Source organism: Cupressus sempervirens, chromosome 3, assembly GCF_028749045.1.
Source record: "Cupressus sempervirens isolate cs-2001-9-10 chromosome 3, ASM2874904v1, whole genome shotgun sequence".
NCBI classification, from domain to species: domain Eukaryota; kingdom Viridiplantae; phylum Streptophyta; class Pinopsida; order Cupressales; family Cupressaceae; genus Cupressus; species Cupressus sempervirens.
This window is the reverse complement of record NC_143120.1, coordinates 856,942,743-856,970,051: the sequence shown is the minus strand read 5'-3', so window position 1 is coordinate 856,970,051 and position 27,309 is coordinate 856,942,743. Positions and strand designations below refer to the sequence as shown.

General features: G+C 35.6%; 1 protein-coding gene across 1 annotated transcript in view; it reads right to left on the bottom strand.

Moving 5' to 3' along the window:
- LOC149569483 (Small GTP-binding protein) overlaps positions 1 to 27,309 on the bottom strand; it is a 144,596-nt gene that overhangs the window by 72,993 nt on the left and 44,294 nt on the right. The window contains exons 3-4 of the mRNA XM_089822181.1: positions 7,251 to 7,407; positions 7,010 to 7,064 (exon numbers count right to left, since the gene is read on the bottom strand). Of these exons, the coding sequence (XP_089678307.1) occupies positions 7,010 to 7,064; positions 7,251 to 7,407 (212 nt within the window). The remainder of the gene's footprint in view (positions 1 to 7,009; positions 7,065 to 7,250; positions 7,408 to 27,309) is intronic.

The following is a 27,309-nucleotide window of genomic DNA, read 5'->3' as shown; positions in this document are numbered from 1 at the left end:
TAGTGGTTTTATATCTCCCATCATTTTGGTCACTTTGGGGTGTCCTAAATAGGGAGCTGAGTGGAATTCTTCTAAAATCATTCTTCGGATTTTCGGTGCTTTGGGAATGTACATCCTACCACCATACCTAAACAATCCATCTTCTTCCATTTTGAAGTCCTTGTCTTTGGGGTTTGGTGGATCCTTGAGAATTGCATCACTGATCTCTACATAGAATTCATCTTGCTTTAAAAGTTGTAATACTTGATCCCTTAATATAATATTTATGACGGCCGTAGCAGAAATATGCCTCTATTGGCTCAAGGCATCTACTACCTTATTCTCTTTACCTTTTATGTAACTAATGTCAAAGTCGTAATCTGCTAGAAATTCTAACCATCTCCTCTGCATGGCATTAAGGTTGGGTTGAGTAAAGATGTACTTTAGGCCATGGTAATTTGATCGAAGTTCAAAAGGCTTCCCTATCAAGTAGTGCCTCCACATTTGGAGGGCATGCACAATGGTTGCTAGTTACAGATCATGAGGAGCATAGTTTTATTTGTAGTCCTTTAACTTCCTTAGCTCATATGAACAACTTGCTCTTCTTGAATCAGTACACCTCCAAATGCATTGGTTATAACCACAAACTCCTTTTGGGGGACCGGTACTCTTAGTATAGGTGCAATAGTTAACTTCTCCTTCAAATACTCAAAGGTTGTCTAATATTTCTCAGTCCAAATAAACTTCTTCCCCTTCTTCTGCAATGAAATGATCGAGTAAGCTATCTTGGAAGAATCTCTAACAAACTTCCTATAGAATCCTACTAACCCCATGAAGCTTCTGGCTTCTGTCACATTCTTAGGTATGGGTCATTCCTTGATTGCTTTGATTTTTGAAGGATCTATAGCTATCCCTTTAGCTGATATAATATCTCCTAGATACTGGATCTCCTTTTGACAAAAGGCACACTTAGACAACTTCCCATAAACCTTATGTTCTCTCCATCTCTATAGAACTTTTTCTAGATGTTCTTGATGTTCTTTTTCGTTTCTTGAGTAGATCAGAATATCATCTATAAAGACCAGTACAAACTTATCCAAACAGTCTTGAAAAATACTATTCATCAGGTTCGTAAAGGTTGTTAGGGCGTTAGTTAACCCGAAGGGTAACACTGTAAACTCATAATGCTCGTATCTAGTCCTGAACGCAATCTTGTGGATATCTTCATCCATGATGCGGAGTTGATGCTATCGTGACGTTAGGTCAATTTTTGAGAATACTATAGCACCTTTCATTTGATCAAACAAATCGTCGATTCTAGGAAGTGGGTACCAATTCTTGATGGTGACTTTATTGAGCATCCTATAATCTATGCACAATCTCATAGTTTCGTCCTTCCTGAGGAACAATACCAGGGCTCCCCAAGTGAAACACTGGGTCGAATAAGTTTCTTATCTAACATATCATGCAACTGCAATTGTAGTTCCATCAATTCAGTGGTGGTCATCTGATAAGGAGCTAGGGATATAGGTTCTGCCCCAGGTTCTAAATCTATTGCAAAATCAAAAGTTCTAGATGGAGGTAGTCCTTGAAGTTCTTCTGGAAACACATCTTGAAACTTCTTGAGGTATGGATACTTCTCCTCAAAGAATTCCCTCAATTTTTCTCTAATTTCTCCATCTTCAAAGATGTAGTCATCACCATAAATGGTATCTATAGGTTCTCTCAAGTCTTCAATCTTAATTGCAAAAATCTTGCAGCCTTTCCTTCCACATTTCTTGGGTTGCATGGCAGATATCTAGTGTGATTTGATTTCATGCAAAACTCCCTTGATGCTTACAGGATTACCTTAGTCATCCAGACATTCTAAAGTTTTGGCAAGACAATCAACCTTGGCCTTGTGCTCACTAAGCCAATTAATGCCTATGATGATGTCATAGGACCCAAGAGGTGCTACATACAAGTTTAGTTCTATAGAGAATTTTGGAAAGTCAACCCGAGCCTCAAACAGACACTGCTCTACCTTAGCCCTTGATTGATTTGCATACTCGACCATCCATGGTTTTTCCATGTAACTAGACCTCTTTGGAAATCTACTTAATAATTTTGGAGGTATAAAACATTTTGAGGCTCCGATATCAATTAATATAGAAACAAGGTTTCCATAGATCTTACTCGGAGTTTCGGTTGGGCCTAGTTGTTGTTTTGCCTGTCGATTATCTAGTGTTGCGTGACTCCTGTACTAGTAGACATGTTGTGGTGGTAGTGGTGGTCAAGGTGGTTGGTTGGTGTTTGTCTTACGAGGACATTTGTTAGCATAATGATCCCCTCCACAATTGTAGCATCCTGTTGGTGGCCCCTTCCTCTCATTTACATTGTCATTCTTATTTGTATTGGAGTTACTTTTATAATCCTTGTTACCATTTCCTCTTGGTTCTAGTTTGTTGGGTTTGTACTCTTTAAATTGTTTCTTGTGGGATGTTATCTGCCCCTTTTGAATTTCAACTCGTTTTCCTTTTGTTATCTCGAATGGAATCATCTCTTTTGATTTGATGTTTCTATCCAACAGCCTTTTCTAGGGCTTCTTCCATGGTTCGAGGGGTGAGAACATCAACTGCCCCACCAATTCTATTATTTAGTCCCATGATAAATTTTCTCACTTTCAAATTTATATCTTGCTGATCGAAGGTACATACTTCAGCAGATAGGTGAGTTTCTCCCAATACTTGTGTACAGACATATACCCTTGCCTAAGGTTCTAGAAGTGCAATAGATTTTGGTCGTATAAAGTTCAGGGTAATGAATGTTTTTAAAGATGGTCACGAACTTCTCCCAAGTAATTTCAATTGTTTTAACATTCAGTTCAACCTTGGCGTTTCCCCACCAACTAGCAACTTCTCCTGAAAGATGGTATATTCCCCAAACTGCCTTTGAGGTTTCCGAGAAATTCCTAATCTCAAAATATTGTTCCATTTCCGTTAATCTGGGCTCTGCATCCTCTCCGGATTCGGAACCAAAAAACTTGGGTGGTTTGATCTTTTTAATGTCAACGGATGAGTCACTAACTATTTCAAGTTTCTTTTGTTTCTCAATTTAGGTAAGTGAGACTTGAGCGTTTCTCTCATTGTTCTCAAAGATTTCAGGTTTTGTTCTAGGAGGGGGCGAGGATTGCATTTCCTCTTGACTTTGCCAATCTGGGCTGCCAATTCATTCATCTGAATCTCCATATTGTCTAGCTTTGTTTGCATGTCTTGCAAAACCTAAAGTAGCAGATCAGTGGGAGGGAGTGGATTGTTCTCATGGACCATTTCGTGGTTTGCGACATTCCCGTTGTCGTTCATGTTTCTTAATTATTTTGTCCTGAAAATAATTGCAAGTTCTTTACGTCAAATTATCTGGTTTATACACATTTATACAAAAACAAATTTTAATTTTTTTTTAAGAAGAGGAATAGTAGAAGAATAGACAGAATTTCAACTACTTTATTATTCAACACTTAACTTTTCAAATACATTTACAACAACCTTTATTTACAAAATTCCCTCTACTGAGGCTGTTACATTTAAGTTATAGATTCAATCACTACGAAATTTTATTTTCAACTTCTTGTTTAGTTTTAGTTTCAGTTTTATACATATCTTGAACCATCTAAGATCTATGGAAGTGCATAAGAGGGTTAGCCTAGCGGGTATTCCAAACTTGAATGAGTTTGTTTCTATAAGATGCCTTCCTAGCAAGAGTCTATCTAACCCTTCCCTTTTTGATTCGTTCCAGAGCTTGTTTTAAAGTTTCGATGTCCTGAGGCATGCAACAATAAGAATAATCATAGTTTGGCATGTTCTTAATCAAGTATGGAAAGATGGGATGTCGCGCCTTCTTGCAAGGAGTCTTTCGTGTATACATCTTGTCACGTTTAAATCTAAAAAATCTCAAGTAAACTAATACTGCTAGGTGATGCGCCAAGGTTCAGTGTCGAACCGAGAGCTCTGATACCATATGTAACATACATATTTTCTAGACTGAAAATAAATACTAAATTCTGAAATTAAAAGCAGTTAGGAAAGTAAATCACATAACCATATTGCCGACTTAATCATTATGTACAACTTAAAATCCTTTTCATGTGAAAGCAACTGCATTTATTTTTCATAATTAAAATAACTAACAACCGATTACTATAATAGCTCAAGAGAAAAACTAAGTCATTTCCATATGTTCCATGAATTATATACTAATTATGAGAAATGAACTTGCAAGATAAAATCCAGAAAAGAAAACATACAGAATTTGGCTGAGGTATCTGAAGATGTTGTGCAAGCCTCGGCCTTCTGGTAAGAGGAGAAGCATTGACTTAGGTTTATCATCCCAGCCACGGACCTTATTAATCCCCTCATAATCTTGTAACAAGAAAGGCCCTCCCTACCCCAATGTTGGGCTTGGGGCACCTTAGTCTAGCCATCTGAGCATACGGGTGTTTAGAATGTCTGCTTAGTAATAGGCAGGCATGCCTGATTAACTGGCACCACCAACATCTAGTGATCAATAATAGGCAAGCATGCCATTGAACGATCTTGGCCACGGATTTAGTTGAGTTTCTAGTACCTGATCACCACCACTCAACTTGACAACAGTTTACAAAATGGGCAAACATGAGCTTACTTGGATGTGTTATCAATCTTACTTTGATTTCAGATATTAAGGTTCTGATTTTGTTTCTTTCCCTTGTAGGGTTTTCTTCCTCTTCACCCCCCTTCATTGGCTACTCCAGCCGGGGTGAGTCCTTGGAGAATGTAACTCTCATTTGTGAATAAATCACCTGGATTTCTATCCATGGGTGGTTAAACAGTGAGTACTATCTTGAGCAATGATAAATTCAGTTCTTACAATATCAGGACTATGGAGCAGAATTCACAGCAGAATTAAGACGGAGAAGAAGATAGACCTTGAGCATTTACGCATCTAGAAACTCTGCTTTTATTTGAAAACAACAGCATTCGAAGAACTCAAGAATCAGAAAAGACAAGTGTACTTACTTAGACACATAGTGGTGTTTATATATCATAGAACCCGATGCATTGTTACAAAGCATATCGTCGGGTGCATAGACATAATTCATAGCATTGAAGTCAAATTGCCACAGAGCATGGAAATTGCCCCACCAGCTTGGGAAAAAATTTAGCCACTTGTCAAAAATTGACACTTTATTCTCACCAAAACTAATAAAATCTTTTACCAAAATATAAAATTTAGAAGCTTTTCCCTTAAACATAGGAGGTGAAATTTCGAAGGTGAAGCGCACTACAAAATTCATAGAACCGCTCTTCTTACAAGTTCCCTAAAAAATCTCAATAGGTGCAGCTCTATTTTTAAGGAAGCTGGCATCCATAGGGCCCCAGCCTAAATGCTGTTGTGAATTCTCTAGCAATAACAAACTTATTGGCCCAATCTGGAAGCTCTATATGCATTTTTGGAAGTATACAGCTTGGCCAATTGCATGCAAAAGATGGAATGAACTGGGGGCTACGCCCCATTAACTCAGCCTGAAGATTGACGCCTTCAAGCACCAGGTCCCACGCAAATGATCGCTTGCAACCTACTGTGTTTCACACCAAACTAATTTCAACACACAATAATCCTCCAGAATGGCTCCAAAATAATTCTTAATCTCCCAGCTGAAAGCTCGACCCCCAAATCCCTCTTGTAACTGTGCCTTCTGTCGCCCAAACTGGTTGTTGCCATCCACAACAAACTCTTAAATTGCTCCAATCATGGCATAGTATTTTTAAGTCTTTACTATACACTGAAGCCAAAGATCAAGCCCCATGCAATTCTAATCTCAGGACAACTATGGGTTAATTAAAGCAATTGCCTCCTCCAATATGTCAATAGTTCCAAAGTAAAGTTCCATTAAAATCATTGGACCCTCCAGATTTATAGACTTTTACTTATTTTTAATTAAATAAAATGCCTTTAGTTACATAGCGAAGCCGAGGCTTATGTATTATTCCATTATTTAGAATAATAAACTATTAATAGCCAAAGGCCCCTTATTTTATTTCTTAAAGTGAATTTTAATTATTCGCTTATTATAATTTATTTTGAACTCCACTTAGGAAATATTACTTATTTCCTCATTATTTAATTAGAGCAAACTCCACTAAGGAAATATTAATTATTTCCTCATTGATTAATGCAAATAAAATGCAAAACCCAAATTTGGCTCTCACAACCCCTGCACCATTTGTTATACTCCTGGTGAGTCCCCTATACATCCCATTGGCCTACAGGAACTTTAGTGATAGACCAACCTCAACCCATCTCCTGTCGCCTAGAAAGGGAACATTACAACAATAAAGTTGCCTAAAAGAACCAGAGTAACATAGTTCTACAATAAGAGTAACCTGGTCCTCACATTAACATTAAAGTATCAAGTTGTAGAGATATTTCACAACATCCTAAGCATTAAAGTTTGGAATTTCTTCCTCCACATCCATAGAAATATAAAAGTATTGGTGATGTCTATGCAACAATCTGGAATTCAAATTGAACTTGCTATCATATGGTCTAGCAGCAACTCAAGACATGGCCTTCTTTTGAGTAGCAACTGACAATTTTTTTGAGGATTGATTCAAGTCAATCTACAAATCAGAAAATAGTAATATGCAAGAAATTTACCAAAGACAAAATGATTTGTCAACTTATTATGTTTATTCATTAAGGATTAATTCAAGTCAATCTACAAATTACGAAATTGAAATATGCAGGAAATTTACCAAAGACAAATGATTAGTCAAGTTAAAAAACTTATTCACTAATACTCAAAGGCCTTTCTAGTCAGTTCGTTCCTCAAAAACTATTTAGGTGCAAGAATCTGAATTTGGATATCTACACTCAGCAGTTGCGAATGATAACCAAGATCTAGGAAGCGGTGAGAAATCAAACTAGATAAACTTTTCTAACTGATTATGAATTTGTATTCAGCAAAATAATTGATGAAAAGAAACAGCAAAAGAGATATGGGAGACCATACTTGTTCAAGCCGTTGCAGAAACACATCCATATGAAGAAGTCCCAAGAAGCCACATCTAAATGAAATATACCATTTCAAATAAATTAGAAAAACAAGGATTAAATGCTTTTCTCCTTTTATGCAGGGACCTTTTCATTCTGTGTGGATATATTTAGAAGAATTAATTCACCCAGAGAGAATATTATATAGTAAAGACATCTTATATAAAATTTACTATATTTGAACAAAAACAGAACTAGACCTGAAGCCCAAACCAAGTGCTCCACTGCTCTCCTTTGCAACTGAGACACTAGCATCATTACATGTAAGTTTTTCAATTGCACCATTAAGAGCATCAAAATCTGATCCATCAGCAGGGTAAACACCAGCAAAAACCATATGCTTTGCTGGCTTGAAACCTTAAGAACAAAAAGCTGAATTAGTAGAAGTAAACATTATAGCAGTACAACCAGATTTAATATTATTTTGTAAACATGTAACCTAAAAAAGCATAATTATACTGATCAGATCTAACTAATATTTCCCACACACGACAATAAATTATGCTATTGCATTTTTCTGTACAGAAGAATGTAATAACGAAGGATAAAATAACTTGACCAAATCTGAAAAATATTTCCAACAAGCTAACACAAAATTATGTCATTCAACTTACCATAGAGAAGAATACAAGAATAACAGATGAGAAAACTTGATCAAATCTGACTAACATTTCCAACATGCTCCATAGAAATATGTCATTCAATTTACCATAGGAAAGGATGTATGAACAAATAATGGAAGAGCTTGATGGAAAACAGCTCACAGAGAAGAAATGCAAGAATGTGATAATTACACAGAACTGGATGGGGATGCAGGCAAAGGGATAAAAACTTAAGGAGCAAAAAGAAAAGTAAGAAGTGGCAAAGAACATTAACATAATAGCCAATACTAGAGTAAGGAAAAAATATGTGCTAAAGACCAGCTTGAAAAATATATGCAAGGCACCTGACAGTGAAAGGTGCAATCTTTAGCATGCATATGAGCATTACAGAGCTCTTGGAGGATTAATCCAAAAACAAAAAGTAGATCATCCGAAAAATGTGTAGCTGGAAACTGTAATGGGTACTTGAAGAGGATATAACCAGTATTTTTTAGAGGCGTGGAATTATGCACAGGTGTATGATATTGGTCTCACAAATGACAATGATCCAGCTTGATTTTGGTCCACTGCTACACAAATCAAATCAGACAATCAAATCTAGACTGTTTTGGCCTGTTTATTGACTTGGTCCATGTTGCCTTATCATTTAATGCTAATGTCCTAGGTTGAAGGGTTCACAGGTCCACAGCCTGGGCACAGGTCTGGATCAAGCCAGGTCCTCATACGGGTCCAATCCACCACGTCGGCTAGTTTGTCCAGGCTGAGCCTGGGTGGTTCATCCAAAAAGCAATTTGGGTGCAAAATTGAGGGTAATGACATTTTTTGCAAATTTAATTATTTTCTGGAGTTCCAACCCTAAAAAGGTCATCATAATAGACCTCGTTTTTTTGCTCATATGTTATGCAAACAGCTTGTTTTCTCTTGAGGTCAAGCGAAAAAATTGGTTTTCATAGGTGATTGAACCAAAGTTTGGTTGCATAAGAAAGAGTTGGAAGATCAATTTTTGAAGCTTGAGCTTAATTCCCACTCCTTTGCAAGCTTCTGTTGCCTGAAAGAGGTGAATATTCCTTCATTTTATTTTGACTTTGTTAAAGAAAAAATTCTTTTCTTTTTAATTGTCCTTAAGATTTACATGTTGATGTGACTTTTGTTCCACTATAACACACAAAATTGAATACTTAGTATTTCAAGAGAAAACACCAAATCTTCAATCTCTCTTGAATAGTGTTGATCATATGCTAAACAATGTAGATGAATTGTATGATCAAATGAGACAACATCAAGGTTCCTTCTTTATCATGGACTTCCACTCAATTTTATGATGTGATATACCAATTATCACAATTGCAAAGAGAAAGGGTTTAGGAATTCTATCTAACTCTAAGAATGTAAGATACTGTTGATGATGGGGTGAGCCTCTAACCAATCCTTGCTTTCTCATGTCAACTAGGCATAAGAGGTGATATCATCTACAGATGTAGGAATAGTTTTCACATTGTCAACATTCATTCAAAAACCCTCTGAAGGCACAATCTAGATGAACATCTTCAAAAAAAGTTAAACATTTGCAATTTAGGCCAAGTCTAACCTTGCACTATTAGTTACAATCAGCAAGCACCCAAAGGCATGGACACTAGCTTCACCACTAATCAGCATTCAAAAATATCTTCCATCCATCTACTTCTACTTCTATTCAACATGTAATGCATACTAATCTAAGTGAGAGATGCAAAGAACCATGCAATAATCCAAAATGATCATATATATCTGCCATGCAAGCATAACAATGAATATAGAACAATTTTGGTAGTACTTTGGCAACAATACACCAACATATCTCTCTTACAAATGATATGAGAAAGCCTTTATATAGGGGCTCAATTAAGAATAGTCAAGATTGATTTGAAATCAAGGGCCAAGATTAATCCACATACCCCCTAATTAGGGTTTCCATAACCATGGCTACAAATATTAAATGCCTATCTAATTATAATTAGGCACCACCATTTGGGCCAAAAGAAAATTGCATTGCCTTTCAAGGACCAATTAGAAAATAGAATAGGCAAAACAACCTGATAAGGTGTAATAACAAGTGGACCAATGAGGAGAGAAAGCTAGTAGAAGAAGCCACCAACTAGTAGACCGATAAGAAAATTAAAAAATGCTTCCAAGAGCTAATCCGAGAAAAGGCCATGTGGTCTATTCCACTTAGTGTCAAATGGGGCAATAGGATGATGCCACTTGTATTTGCACCAAGCCATCTCCAAGAATATTCTTTTTTAATCAATTTCTCTCTTGGCAAATTTAACGACTCTAGACATAATATGGTGAAGAACTTCTACCAGGACACTTGCCACGTTCTCATTGGTTCAGGATATGACTGCCACCTCAGCATCTCATCATATAAACTTGATAAATACCCTTCATTTGGTGATGAGAAATCATTGTTAGACCTTCAACTGTGAGGGATCATATTCATCAATTGCTTCATCCTCATGAATTATCTTCTTTGAATGAGTTTCTTGCTCTTCCCCTTGGGTGTATTAGATTCTTTCCTTTTAGTGATAATTGAGTTCTTCATGTTGATCTTGGGAAATCCAAGATAGCACTCCTTCTTAGGTGGAAGTCTTGTCTTCTTTTTCAAACTTGCTTTGTCTTTCTTCTATGTCTTTTGATGGTAACTCCTTTTCCTTGGCTTCAGGTCTTGACCTTGAGGTTTCAGCTCCCTTCTCCATACCTAGACATGCAACACCAACACTTATTCAAATCCCTGATTTTATTTATGAAATTAGTACTAAATCTAAAGTTTTCACTTGCTGTTGTATGAAATCAGACCTCTGTAATTTTGCACCTGTCCTGATATTTAGTCAAGCCATAGCATGACATGACAGCATGGAGGGATTGATCAGATCCTTTTCCTAGATGCGCTGGTCCCTTTACATACTATTCCGTTTACACACCATTTTTAATGAGATTTTTACCACAAAGGGGACTGAAAACTCTAAAATCAAACCCTGTTACAGAACTGAATAATTCTAAGAATGATGATCAACATCTGTTAACAGCAAGCACCAAGCTGCAAGAGATAAAACTCGAGGTAATTGACTGATTTTGCTTAATTTGGATACTAAGACCTCTTGAAGATGATCAAAGTCAGCCCTAGAAGTTGATGATTAACTGATATATGTTGGTAGATGTCTGTGAAAGTTGATGCTAACCTGCAAATTTAAATAAGAAGCGCTACCTACTGAGTTTCACCACTTCCAGTTAATGGCCCTCTATGAAACTGATTAGGAAATATCCAGTCTTCCCTTGATAGTTCAAACTTTCTCAGAAGCTCCTATTATTGCAATTGCTTTAAAAATGACCATAAGGATGTAGCAGTTACCTTGTTTATATAGAAGATGATAAAGATTTATTGCCATTATTGTAAATAACCCTCAATCAATTCTTAGCAACAACCAATAACCCTCACTCAATTCTTAGAAACAACCATTCTCAGCATTAAATTCATTAATTGCCTTCATTTAAGTTGATTCCTTTTTCTATTTCAAATTTTGAATTTGGGCCTTTCTATTGGATTGAATTTCTTCCCCCAATTGTGTTTGCAAATTTCAATTAAATGTTTGGCCTCACTTGGTTAAATTTGAGACAAATTTGAATGAATTTGAAATGTCTTGTATTAAATGTGGAAGCTCTTCTTTGTTTTGCTGGCATTGCATCGATTTTTGATCCATTAGGCATCCATTCAAGGGCCTTCAACTCACATCTGCTTATAAAATTTACCCTTGCATTGAAATTGCTTCCAACTCTGAACCTTTGATAGGAGATGAGGTTGCATTTGCACTGAACTTAGTATATAGCAAAGTTACGGGGAGACTAGGAGGTCTCTAGAACTGGTACTGGTAGCAATACAGCTATCTTCCAATAGGAGACCGGGGTGCTTGGAGACAGCAATTTTTTTTGTAGTTTAAAAAGTCTATTACTAAATACAAAATACTAAAACTGTTAAACTATAAGACTAGAGTACATACTAATAGTAATGTCACATTAATATAGAGTCAAATAGTTCAAAATTCACATTACATATTTCATAGTCATATCTGATTTCGGATTATCGCATATGAACATCATCTTATCAGATTAATAATCACTGAGAGTATCATTACATATTCATATTTTATATTCAGAAATATATAGTTTGATGCTAAAGCGCTGATATGCAAACCAAAAACTTAGAACTGTAAACAAAAATCAGAAATCTATCTAGTATCTAGTATGATGGTGATACTATTCATCTACTCCACAAGGTTGTGATCCACAAATCCAAACAAATTTCCACAAACATCCGTCGTCACTAGTAGGATTGGGAATAAAACTAAAAATAAAGAATAATGATTATAAATTAAAATATTTCTAATGTCCTTTAGGTTATTAAAATAAAATACTTTTAATGATCATTGGTTAAGTTTGGTTATGGAATTATTTATAATATAATCTAAAAGGCTTCACCTGTTTACCGATCAAAAAAAAAGTTTGATTATGGAATTATGGAATAAAAATGAAAAATGTCCGTAATGTTTTTGAAGTTATTAAATAAAAAATTAAAGAGACTTAAATGAGGGCCAAGATACTAAAACTTAATATTTTAATCAGGAGACTTCGGGGAGACTTCACTTTTTGGATTGGGAGACTTGGAGCCTTTACGAGACTTCGTCATGAAGTCTCCGGAGACGCAAAAAGTTTATGAGATGCATCTTCATCTCCAAGACGTGTCTCCGAGGGGGGAGATGCATCTCCCCGTAAGACTGGTATATAGACCACATTTGGGACCCATACATCTTATTTAGAGACCATACTTTTGAGGCTTAGGAGTCAAAAAATCAAATTAGGCCTTGAGTGCCAAGATTGGGCTTGGTCTAGAATAGGTTTAGGGCATAATTAGGCCACACACCACGTGCTTACGAAGGCTCGTTTAGTTTCATTTAGGTGTGATCTGCACTTAAGCTCAAACGTTCTATATAGGGCAGGGTTTAATGGACTTGAGGCCCAAATTTGAGACCCCTAAGGACCACACATTTCATGCTTAGGCCTTATGTTGAGGCCTTCATTGCCACACACCAGGTATAGGGCAGGGCTTTATTCAAAATTCAAATGCAATTTAATGTCGTTTAACCACCCCCGTTTCACATAGGGCAAGCCTCAATTAGTTTTAAGTCTGATTTACTAGTTCAAGTCTACTCCTCATTATCAGATGTCATAGATCTACTCCTCATGGTATCATTCTTGCTGAGTTCGGGGCTCATCCTTTCTGACTTGCGGCCATTTTTGACTTAGTTTGGTTTCTTCATCGCCTTCGTGGGTTTGCTGATATGGTTGGAGACCACGATCGTTACTCCTATTTAGCTTATTGCTCTTCAGTTTCCATGGCGGCTACTGAGTTTGGTGCTCATGCGCAGTGTTGGTATACACAAGTCTCTTCTTTGCTAAGTTCGATTAGGACTGATATTGATCGTCTCCCCCTTTTTCAGTTTTCTTTGGATGCCCCTGCTCATCTTCTCCCTTCTCGGCAGGAGTTGAATGAGCATGTTCGTCTTGATATTTATAGACGTTACATTACTACTACCTGGGTTAACCCTCCTAGTGGATTACGCCCACGGATGTCGTTTTATGTGACACACTTTTTGGAGATCTCAAATGGGATTATTGCCCGACCTAGCTATCTTTCACGGCGTTGGTCTCATGCCCTGTGGATCTCTTTAGGTTCTTTCAGAGTTGGTTCCCATCGTCTTCGAGCTCAATTGGATCATCATATTGACAGGGAGGAGTGGACTTGTTTGTTCTGTTCTTTAGGGGAGGTGGAGGATGAGGCTCACTTTCTTTTTCGATGCTCTATTTATTATGAGATCAGAGGGAGGTTCTTTTGTTTGTTCAGAGAGTGCTTCTCTCTCAATGATTTCTTCAGCTATTATGATCAGAGATGCCTTGCACTATATCTGCGTGAGGCCACTATGCTCCGAGATAACATGATTCAGACTCTACTTCCACACTAGCACTCATCTACTCAGCTCATTACTGCCTTTTTTACACCTTTATCCCCCTTGCGTGGTGTGAAAAGGCCCTCTAGCTCTATTCGGCCTAGTGATTTTTCTAGATGCATCAGATCCCATTCTGCTTATAGGCACCAGCAACACTCTTCTAGGACAGGTCGGAGACAATGTAGCACCTCTACGCATCGACACGTGTATCATTTTGTGACTGATTTCTTCTCACCCAAGAAAGACTCCTAGTGCTTTCTGTTGCTTGTTTTTGTTTGTTGTTGTTGCTTTTCTTCGGACACCTTTGTGTGCTCCTGCTGGCTTCAGCCCTGCTTTGTTGTAATCTTTCAATCCCATAGACCTCTTTTTGGTCTTTTATTGGACATTAATATCATTATCTTATCTTATCTTATCTACAAACTTTAAGAAGATGAAGTGAGTTGGCTGCAAATGATGGTTTCTTCAGATTTAAGTCTGAAAGTCTCCACGCGGGGGGCAATTTTTGGAAAAAAAATATTGGATTTGTTCTCATGCCAAAACACTTACAGATCATTGTAGGGCAGATTTCTAAGCTTAGTGGGACAGATTCAAGGCATGGGGACGCTGATAACAGGGGGTTTTCAGACTAAGTCTGGAAATACCTTCGTAAAGGGCAATTTCTTGGAAAAGAAAACGAAATTTTCAGCCCCCCAAACCTGTTCAAACGTAATTACAGATCAATGACAAGGTTGATGGTTCATTTCTGGGACTGGTTGGAGGCATCAAGAGACTGATTGGTAAGTGTCTTGAAACAAAAGTCTGAATTTTTCCTCAAGCTGGGCGATTTTTCAAAAGATTTATAGAAATTCCATAAGCTTCCAACCATTTAAGATTTGATTGTGAGAGAATTGATTGCAGGGATAAATTACATGTTTTCGACAAATTTCAAGCATAGAAGAGGGTCTGAAGATGTGAGTTTTGAAAACTCCATTATTAAATAGATTTCTTGGCAAAACTGCAGAGCTTTTAAATGATCTCCAACGCTATTTTATCTAATTGCAGACCTTTTGGAGTGATTCTAAGCCCATTTTGAGATCATCATGAGTCTGATACAGCATTTGTCCTCAGGCTTAAATCCAAAAATGTCTGAAACAGAAGCGATTCGGGAAAATTTCTCACGATTCACTAACATACTCAATCTTAAAGGGGCTGTTGCTGACTCTTTGGGAGGTATTTTTGTGCGAGGATTAACAAGATAAAGGACTAAATTCATCTGGAGAGGGTAAATTCAGACTTGTTCGCAGAGAGTCTAAGTTTGTCATTGTGAAGAAAGATAGATTTTGACCACGGTAGGTTTATAGTTTAGCTCATAATACGCATATAAATCCATGGATCATGATTTGTGATGAGCTTAATGGGATGTTAGGACTGATTTTATATTGTCTTCAGAGTTGCTACAAGCTGTTCTCAGAAAAATCATAAGTCTTTAGGGTCTGATTTTTACATTCTAATGGCTAAGTATTGATCAAATTGTGACTTTACGATTATAATCTGAATGCTTATTTTAGTTACACCTTTCATTGGATAGAATTACTGAGTTTAGGAAAAAAAATCATAGAATAATGTAGAGATTTTAAATCTGAAATTCATTATTTTGTTTGAGTCCCTTAAAACCATACTGACTTCGAGCTCTTACCCAGAATCATGTTCAGATCAAAAGAAGGGATAGTCACAAGCAAATGAATAAAGGGAGATGAAAGACAAGTTCAAGCTCAAAAACTAGGATAGCAATGAAAGAAGACTAGTCTAAAAGCCATCGAGATCAAAGGAAGACAACAATTAAAGATGATGCACTTCAAAGATGGAACAGAGAAGAGAAAATTCAAGGATCAAGCTTAAAGAATTATCTAAAGATCAAACCTTTGTCAAGTAGGGGCATGGGACAGCTCCAAATTTAAAGGAGTCCATGGAGAAGTTCAAGGATTCAATTGATGAACATTCATGTATCCCTGTATGCAAGTCAACTTAAGTACCTGCTTGAAGAATAAGGACTAGCTTAGAAGGAGATCAAATTGTCCTTATTAACATCAATTTCCCATAAGGATCAAACAAATACACCAAGGAATGTTCAAGGATGATTCTAACACCAAAGTTACATAGAAACATGAACAAGGGCATAGAGACAAGTCAGAGGTTGAGAGCAGGAAAGAATTCAAGGACAAAATTCCCATTAAGGGAGTGATCCTGATGATGATCATTGATCAAGTCATAAAAGGAAATGGATTGAGGAAGATTTAATACACCAAAGAAGATATCAATGTGTTCAAGTGATTTCCCCAAGGATCGAGTTCACAGATGAAAAAACAAAAAAAAGAATTCCAAATAGTGAAGGTGGAAACACGAAGGGTTCAAATATTACTAAGTCAAGACATCCAAGAGAACGAAATCAAGAACAATGAAGAATTCTAAGGATAAGAAAGTAGAAGAAAGATAAAGATTGCAAGAGGAAGGAGGCATACAAGTTGATAATGATCAGCTTCCTTGCTTCCTATTGGTACTCAAGCCTTTGAATTTTTGCATTGGCTTATTTTGTGGTGCTTCATTTCTGTGGCTATTTTGGCTGCCCTAATTAGGTTTGTAATGGATTAATCTAGGCCATTGATTTCAAATCAATCTTGGTCATTCATTGTAATTGGGGCTCCTATATAAACCCCACCTCTCTCATTTGTAAAGTAGGACTTGTTGGAAAATTATTGCTATGCTAATGTTAAGTTTGCTTTACTTTTTCATTGTTGTGTCTTGCATGGTGAATTGTTGTAATCAAATTTGAATTATTGCATGGTGGTCCACATTTTCCTCACTTAGCATAGGATTTCATTTCAAGTTGTTAGAATAGAATTTTCTTTGAGTAGTTTAGTTAAATGAAAGTAAGAGTGGATGCTCACTTTCCTGACTCAAACAAATCTGGGCCAGTAGCCTCTTGTTGATTGTATGTGTGGCTTGTGTGGTTAGCCGATGAATGGAAGTACTTAGCAATGGTATTAAACCTTCAGTTTGCATCCATTTGATGGGATTCAAGACGAGATACTGATTTGAAAACCATTTGAGTATTCCTTAGAAACTTGCACTAGGTGCGTGGAGTCGTTGATTAAGCTACATCTAGTAGAATCCAAGTCCATTTATGATTCCTTGCATACATAGTTAGGAGTAAAAGTAGTTGGAGTTAGCAAGTTTAAGTTTAGGTTAGAAAATCAAAACTATATTTTCATTGCACATTGTGAGTAGCAGTGCAAAAAGTTGAAATCTTTTGAATGCACAAGCGTAAGTTCCCAAGTGATTACTGGCAAATCAGATTATTTCACTTAGTATCCACAGATGAAGGAACATTGATGTCATTTCATGATCTTACTTTGCAAGCTTAACATGAGAGATGACCTTATATAAAGAGAGGATTGAGTAGTTGATGTTTCATCTCAAAACATTGGGTATTTGATTATGCATATTGTAGTGGAAAAAACTGACATCAACAAAACCCTTATATGAAATTGTTTGTTTGTACATTATTGTGTACTACAGGACTAACACTTGATGGTAAATTATCAATCTATTAAAATTGGACTAAATTTGAAAGCTTATACTATTAGAAGATCTCATACAAGAGGAGAGACTGATCTCCCTCTAACGTTGGCGTATGAACTTCATAGCATCAGCTATATCACAGGAGAGATATAGGCAACGTCATCACAAATGAACCCTTGAGGTTTAGGTTTGAATCTAGCGATGACACTAACCTTAAGGGCCACTTTCATGTATATGCATATAGGTATTGGCATTGAGTTGGGCAAAGATACCAAAAATCTGTTGTTGGCAAAAATTGAATGAAGTTGAGAACAATAATATCACATCTAAACATTTGTCTAAAACTATAGTAAGATGCACCGTAAACTTTTATTTGTCTCCAATATTTCAATCCAAGAATTAATACCAACCTCTTACTCACACTAATGATATACATTAATATCAACAGAAAAATGGTATTTTAATTATTATTTATCACCATATGGTGTGTTAAACTAATGTGTTCAACATGTACTGAACATAAGAATTTATGTAGCTACATGTAAGTTCCATTATTGTTTACTCAGAAATTGCCTGCCATGCCTATTCATCCATGAACCTGTTACTTTTTTAAGCCAGTGGAGTTCCTAAAACACTATCACCTTGCAGTTTTTGCCAAAATTAGAGATGTTTAAGTAGAATATCATACTTCAAGCACTCAAACTCAATTGCTACAATGAGAAAGACAAGTAACATTTAGTATATCTATGTCTAGGAACTAATCTTCAAGCTAGAATAACATGTTTAATTTGCCAGTAAGATTTTGTTTTATGATTAATCGAAACAAAAGACTATCAAAAGGTAGGAATTGGGCTGCAATATACCCTAATAGTGAAAGTACATGCCTGATGTGGCACAAAAAAGAGCACATAGGCTGTGATATCCCCAATACGAAATAAGATTTAAATAATTAAAAAATTTAGGAATGATAATATAAATTAAAGAAATTGCTCAAAGCACTATTAATATAAAATTATTAGTCAATATGTTCATTAACAAATATATGAATAAAAAAACACATAAGGTAAAATACACATTATATCTTAATACATTTTAATATATTAATAATCAAGTATATACAAGTAATCAAAATATTTATATCAATTAAAATAACAATCCATATTTCAAATATTATCAATAATAAATAGATTAATATAATTAATCAACATATATACATACATACGTACATACATATATATACATATATATATATATATATATATACAAATATGTACATATGTATATATGTATATATGTACATATGTATATATATGTATATATGTACATATGTATAGATATCCTAATATAAAACAGAAAAAAAAAAAGCTAATGGGCGCCACCCTTTGGGTCGGGGGCCCCATGAGAACGGGCATGGCTTTAAACATTGCCCACCCCTTCCCCCATCAATATATAAAATGGAGCAGCCAAAAGTGATTGGAGGACATGAAATGAAAAAGAAGTGAATAAGGTAGTGGTGAAGTAAGAGGCGACAAAGAATATTGCTGAATTGAGGTAAGAAGGGGATAAGACAATAAAGAACAATATTATAAGATAATGAATGGGGTGAAGAGGATAAGGAAATGAGGTGATCGGGGATAAAAGGATATAAAACAAAAATTACAACGGAACACACTATATAAGGGGGACATATATTATACGCAACCACCAAAGGTAAAGGGACATTAGATGATGGTATAAGGAAATAAAGTAAAATTGTCCATTTATATATATATACCTTAAAATGATAAATATAAGATGAAATTAAATGTGTATTGGCCAAAGTTATTCAATCATTGACTTAAGGTGTCTTTTGGGTTAGGAGAGTACTGAAATAAGAAAATAAAGTAAAAGAAATCAAAACTGGAGATCAAACGTAAGAAATAATAAGAGTGAACTCACTAGCAAACACTAGCATAAATATTAATAAGGAGGTGTATGGAGGAAAAGGAACTAAATAACAAATAAAGTCTCTAGAGGATAAGGATTTCTATCAAGCAATTAACGTTAAACATATCTTTGGTAACACTTTTCTCAAAGTCTACATCTATAATACATTATAGAAAAATAAGCCAAAAAGGTTCATCACAAGTGGTATCAGAGCATAATCCTGCCATCCTATTAGGATCGTATATGCAAACCTACCAAAGGAAAGGGAATAAAAACAATATGAATGCCCAATTAGCAAATGAAATGAGAGCTTTTATGGAACAAGCGAATGAGACAAACCAAGTACTACTCATAACTACAAAGCATGGGAAAATCAATCAACAGTTTAAAGAGTTGTTAAATAAGTTGAACTTTCTTTGTTGGTATGTAATCACAATAAACTCTTGTAATTTTAAATCTTCTGATGCTATTTCCAACTTCTTTTTAATCTGCAATTTAATAGTAATGTAGAAATATGGACTGCAGGTATATTGATCTCTGATCAATATATATATATCAATCTCACTTTGATATCAAACCAAACTATTAAGGATATTTATATGCACTTGAATAATATGAATACCTGAAATTGTGATTGTAGAGGAGTATAAGTCATTTATAGATTTCGATGCATATACTCCTTTGTTTGACAGCATATATATATCATTTCCAAGAACCAATTCTGATTGGTCATGACCATTCACTATCAAGAGTCATGATGATATTGGTTTGGTTAGTCTTCACTAACTAATCAATGTATCATTGATATGAATTAGCAAATCAGTCATAGATCAATTTACATCTTAGTCCATCAATTCATATTGAATGCACAATTTTGATATGCACCTCGTTCATCTCAGTTGTATATGATGTTGCTGGTCAATTATCTCATATATTTCGGAATAGTCTATAATATGTACATGTATGTAGCATATATTCACATCCATGTGCAAAATAGAATCCACTTATAATCTGACCAAATCTACCAGATCTCAACACTCCCTCTTAGCTAGGGAAGATTAACTAAGTATGAACAGATTTAGATATCACATTACTGGTGATATCAAGGAGTATATTGAATATCAAGTCAGCATGATATTCAGATATCCTGGTTATGATATGAGCACTGACATCAAGTTGCATGATGTCTGCCATAACACATCATGGCCTCTCACCATGATTATCTCATAAGGAACATAATGATCTGTAATAGGTATCGTGTCTTATGATATCCATCAAAATGCTCAAGAGATACTATGACATATTTAGATATCACCTTACTCATGATATCAAGGAGTATATTGAACATCAAGTCAGCATGATATTCATTTATCTTGGTTATGGTATGTGCACTAACATCACGTTGCATAATGTCTACCATAACTCATCATCGCATATCCATGGATATTACATCACATAATATCCACCATGATTATCTCATTAAGAACATATTGATACTCAAGCAATATTAAGTCAGCATGATATCTATCAACAAGTCCAAAAGATATTAACTATCAAGACATTTCTAGGAATATCAAGTCAGCATGATAATCGTCGTGATAGTAACCATTGTAAAGTCGTCAACTTACAATGTTGAATATAAGTCTATATTATCAAAAAGATCGTCACCTTTCTATAATGTACACAAGGGGCAGGCCCATTAAAGTCATGGAGTCACACACATGATGACATCAAAAGTTTACATGAAATTACCACGGATTCTCTCACGTGGTGTTGTTGTCATGGTATTTTGTAAATCACATTCACCATGAACCATATCAAGGGTTGGATCCATCATAGCTACTTCCAGAGAGTGGAATAAAGGCTTTTACTTAAAGCTTTTTTCTCATAGAGAAGAATGTATTACAAGGGGTTGCACTTTGAGCTCTTCTCCTTCATGAAGAAGAAACCATGAAGCAAACACTAACCTTTTGACCTCCTCATCAAGGTTACTTCTAATGAAAAGTCAAACTCCCTCTAAATTAGATATCACCCTTCTAACTTCCTCATCCAAGGTTGCATGTGATGGATTTTCAGAATCCCTCTAAATGTTGATTCTTCCTCTCGAAGAACTAAAACCACCTTTTAAAATTGTGTGCAACCAACTCAACCTCATGGAAGCAAGTTATGTCTTCGTTCTATAACTTGAATGACTTTCACACAAGATCCGTCATTATGTTCCCTTGAGTGCTTTTGATTTGGCAAGTATCCATCTATCTATGAACATCACGACCTAGATATCCACATAAAGGTCTTCCAATCTACATACATGGAACTTCACCATGTAAATCTTGATCCTTTAATCAGTAGAGAAATTGTCTCAACATGATCAACTTCCCTCTGAAACAAAATGTCCAAGATCCTCTAATGTTAACTGAAGTAGATCCTCTAGTTACTCAATCTGTCATGATCTCAATAATGATATCTATGTTCCAAGAGTTTTCTTATCATCTGTCATGATTCACATTCGACTGAAGGTGCTAGATCAAATACTAAGTTGGGCCTATTGTCATAAGATCATTCTATCACAGTCTTCTCCCTCTCAATAGAAGATCCCTTTGTCTTGACTATATTAAGATGCCTTAACAGTATTCCTAATGCATCATTCTTCTCTTCCTAGAAGAGTATCCATGCACATCAACATCCTTGATATAAGTTGTTCCAGTGAAGGTCCTTCCTTTGAAATTCCCCTTCTACAGGTGGTTCATTTCATGCCATTTTGTAAAGTTGATTCCAATGGATTTTTTAGCAGTCACATTGCTACATGAGCTTGCACTCTCCCTCTGATACTTAAGCTCCCTCTCAATGGGAGAACCCTCTTGTTTCTCAAAGGAACAAGACCAGATGAAGAATAGTTCCAAAAAAAAATATTGTATCAATGAATAGAACTAGCCAATGAATTTGTTGTTTTCATTTGACAGTCCCTTCCCTCATAACTCTCGTCAATGGAGGAATAACATCATCTACAACAATTTGTCCATCTAATAGGGTATTGGCTTATTCTTCATAAAGTAGATTTGCCTACAGCCACAACCTACATGAGATTAAAGTCATGTGATTTTTTGCATCAACTAGATGGCAAAAAATACTACAATTACATGTAATTCCCACAAACACTAAATGATGAACCAATACTCAAGCAATTGAGTGACACTTCTTTGAACTTTGAGCTCCGCTCCATCTCTTGAATAGTTGTAAGGTTTGTACATGGAAAATCATAGGGATTCTTGTGCCTAAGCAACATAATCTTGTCTTATTTGCATATAGGGCTATAAATATTCCAACTAAAGCATTCAAATAGTGATGACGTCTTCCTCTGTCTTGCTCATAATATGTAGAAACAACTTCCATTTCAGGGATTAAAGAAGTGTTTTTCATTGAAGAAGATCTTTTCTATAGACAAATGCCTACTCTTCGCTACTACGCTAAGGTATTGTTTATGAATCGTTGCACAAGAGAAAATCTATAATGATTAATGATGATCTGATGTCGCTGATGAGCTTCAACAATATCTCCAAATTAAAGTATCTCTTCTTATATCCTTTAGATTCATTATGTCCACTATGGTCCATTTCTCTGTATGGATAATAATGATAGTTGTAGGTCAATACATCTGCGTATTATATCTTTAATACTAGCACTATCATCTACTTCCATTCATGCTTAGGCCATTTCGCTCTGAGCTACACGATAATTCTGCAAATGAATCTATAACAATGTGCAAGGGAGCATGTATTATGTGTTTTCAAGAATAGAAGATATTAAATTCTTCTCATTGCCTTTGCAAAATTGTGTGTGAATATGCTCCAAATCTCATCTATTATGCAATTCCTCTCCTTACCTCTATCCAAAATGTAATAATTTTTTGTTTTTAAATTATGCTTTCATCCTCTTCAAATAGCACGTCTTTTACTGAGTCAAAGCTCAAATATATCCTTGTATCCACTTTATCAATGATAGGTCCCACATCTCCAAGCTTCCTTATGATTAAAAAAACTAAGAGAATCTTCAACCAGTTTACCCTCCTTGCAGAGATCGATCGAGACTCTAATTTACTTGAAAGAGACAACAGATCCTTCTCTCTATTGTTTGGTGCTATCTATCAATACAACTTCCTCTGTAACATCTCTTCACGCGGCTACCATGCACGGGTAATGCCCAGTAATAACATAGCGTAGTTCTTCTCGTGCAACTTCTTGCACCCAACACCATTAGTCCCTTTTGTCCTCAAGCATTTACCCACGACCCTTGCCATACATAGTAACATTTGAGAGGCCTATGGTAATGACTTAAACCGTGCAAACCAGGCATCATAATGTGGTATCATCGTGGCCTTGAAATGTTGTTTACTTCATTAAAAATTTACTTTAGGTTCTGAAAAGAAGTTGCCTTATGCAAAATCTTAGGAACATTACACTAGTTATATATTCACGAGATAACGATATGTCAAACCTGCAGCAGCTTTCATCTCCACAGATCCCTTCCACATATCTAATTTATTTGGAGAACATTCTTCACTATTGCGGTCGATACTTCAAATTCATAGTTATTGCAAGATTTCTGCAAATCACGATAGTTCTATGGTACTTGATTGCCAACAACACTAAGTCAATTGCCTCCAATCTGGAACATATGTTAGTATAGCTTTGCAAGATCGATCAAATTTAATGTTTTCCAGAATAGAAAAGACATCTATACACTACACAAGCCAACTTCAAATTCATAGAGAAAATCATTGTTACACATACAAGAAACTTGATTCAAAAGCCTTTGATAGGTTGTAGTATTTTCGAAGGTATTTCCAAAGTTTGTGGTGGATGACATCTCCTTGCCAAAACAAACACAACACAAGTGGGCAACATTCCAAACAAAACAAAAGGAGCTTACTCAGCATATAATTGGTCAAACCAATAAGGAACATGCCAAGTCTGTTTATGCAGTCTCCATGTATATATCTATATTATCGCAAACGAACTCTCCATCAAATGTAACTATCTTCATTGTTGTCACGACCAACACTAAACCTTTTGCAGCTCAACGTTAGTATGACATAGATGGACTCGACATTGCATAAACCCCAATTTCGCACAAGCTTTCGACAATATGGGATACAATCAAAGGATTGGTCACCAAGATTCTTCCATTCTTCAATTGCAATTTTTAGAGTAATAAAGTTTTTTCTGATTATTGATCTAATTAATCTCTTATTATCTCTAGTTTACTTAAGCTAAACTTTGGGCATATAATAATTAATTGTTTTATTAATTATTATCATGCAACCTAGGTTTTACCTGTTAGGGTTTTGATCTCCTTTTATATGGATTGATATCTTTGTAATTTATTTCATTCACTTCTAATTATAGAAATTTCTCTTTTTGCTCATCGAGAATGTCTCATCTGTGAATCTGGGAATTCCAGCCTCCATAACTTTTGCTTCTCTCTTTCTATGACAAGTGTTTGAATGTAGGTGACTCTTGGGAGCTGTGGGGTTGATTTTTCATTAACTTCAACATGGTATTAGAGCTCCAAATCTTCATGCCCCTGTTCTATTTATGAGAGGTTTGGCTTGGCTTTCATATCTGTGTTTTTTATTTTCAGAGGGTTTTATTTTTCAGAGTTTTTTGTATTGGATCTGGGGGGTCACCTTTTTCCAGTGCACTTTGAGCGCAAACGAACCTCACCATTGAGCTTAGAGAGCCCAAAAACCCCTATTTTCATATAAAATTGGTTCAATTTGGACAGTTGAAATTTGAGGCAAAAAAAAAATTGCTCCCAAATTGGACGGAAATCAAGATTTTTTGGCACAAAATTGTGATTTTTTGACACAAATCAAGATAATTTTGTTACAAACCTGACATGCGTCTTGATGTAATTTTTAGTCCTAGTGGGCACGCCTCCTGATGCATTTGGCACGGATGGCAATATTTTTTTCAATGCCCTTCCACCTCTTTTTTGACCTACATGTGATTTTTTGGCCGTAACTTGCTCATCCAAACTCTATTTTTCACAAACGAGATATCGTCAAAAAGTAGATTCTGAGCCCATCGTGATAGAGCAATTTATTTGGACTTTTGATGTTGTTTGGTTTCCAGTTTATGTAGTCAAAGCCAAAAGTTCTATTTTGCACTCCGGTAGACATATCTTGAGACATTCTATTTTCCAGATTCTACTCCACGCACATCCCATTCAGTTTTTTGTTTTTTTGCATTCTAACAAATATCTTGGTCATTTCAGGTCCAAAAATCGATTTTGTTTCTTGAGATGATTTTTCATGGGTTGTACTATTTCTTGTATCAACCTTATCTCTTTGATCTTTGTTGACATCCTTTTGTAGTATTTTTTCAAACGCACTAAGATAAAGTGTCACTCTACTGCATTTCGAGATCTTGCACATCTTTGTGTTTTCTTGTACTCGCACTATATTATAAAGTGCCTTGGGGGGTTTCCTGTTGGCCATATTCGCCATTTTCCTTTGTCAAGTGAGTGTTCCTTCCTCGACATTAGCCTCATTATGTGTCGATGACACCTACCATTATAGGTGTTTGTACTTCTTTTGCACTCTCAATGTTCCTGGTTCTTCTTTCTACAGGAGATATTGCATTCAGTTTCAATGTTCATGTCTTACCTCTCAGCATTATAGGGGGGTTATGTTGGTTCTATTGCTTTCTTGGTTTGATGGAGTGAGCTATGTATTCAGTATTTGATCCTATGTACTAGGCGATTGCAGTGGCTGGATATACCTATGTATTTCAGTGAGATGGATCATTTACCATATAGACATTCTTTCATTCCTATTTTTGGACGCCATGAAGATACCTTCCATCTTCAATTGATCATCTCTTCAGATTTAGTCTTCTCTACGTGGTCATGTTCTATACAGTGGAGGTTCTTCAGATCAGCAATTTAGCAGTGTTTGCAGCTTCATGCTTCAATGGTGTTCTTCAAGATCATCTTTTGTTCCTATCTTCTCGGACATTCCCTAGTTTGGAGGCTTCTTCAGTCCTTCCCTAGTTCTTTTCAGCATTATTTCTATCTCTTTTAGGAGTAAGGTCTTTCCCATGTGATTTTCTCTATTTCTCATTTTTTCAAAGATTTGGTTGCGCTTGGGTACCCAATCAGGCTTTGTTGCCAACTTGTCGAGACCCAAATTTACTTTCAGTAGTAGTTTCTAGATTTTTAGCTACTCTCTAAGTTTATCTTAAGGGTGGTGTTAGAGTAATAAAGTTTTTTCTTATTAATTAAATCATATTGATTTAATTATTAAGTCTCTTATTATCTCTAGTTTACTTAAGCTAAACTTTGAGCATATAATAATTAAGTCTTTTATTAATTATTATCAAGCAACCTAGGTTTTACCTGTTAGGGTTTGATCTCTCTGCAATTTATTTTGTTCACTTTTGATTATAGCAATTATGCTTTTTGCTCATCAAGAATGTCTTATCTGTGGATTTGGGAATTTTGCCTCCATAGCTTTTGCTTCTCTCTTTCTATGATAGGTGTTTGCATGCAGGTGATTCTTGGAAGCTGTGGGGTTGATTTTTCATAGTACTCGACTCACTACGACTTCAAACAAATCTAGATTTCCTTGAATTTTTTAAGTTCAGTTTTGGATCAGTTATTACCATGGCTCTAATACCATGTTAAATAAATTGAACTTTCTTTGTCGGTATGTAATCAGAATAAACTCTTGTAATTTCAAATCTTCTGATGTTATTTCCAACTCCTTTAATCTGTAATTTAATAGTAATGTAGAAATGTGGACTGCAGGTATATTGATCTCTAACCAATCTTTATATATATATATATATATATCCCTTTGATATCAAACAGGACTGATAAGGATATTGAACTACACTTCAATAATATGAATAGCTGAAATTATGATTGTAGAGGAGTATAAGTCATTTATAGATTTCGATGCATATACCCCTTTGTTTGACAGCATATATATATATCATTTCCAAGAACCAATTCTGATCAGTCATGATCATTCATTATGAAGAGTCATGATGACATTAGTTTGGATAGTATTCACTAACTAACCCGATCCTTCATGGATCTGGTTAGTTAGTGAATACTAACTAATCAATGTATCA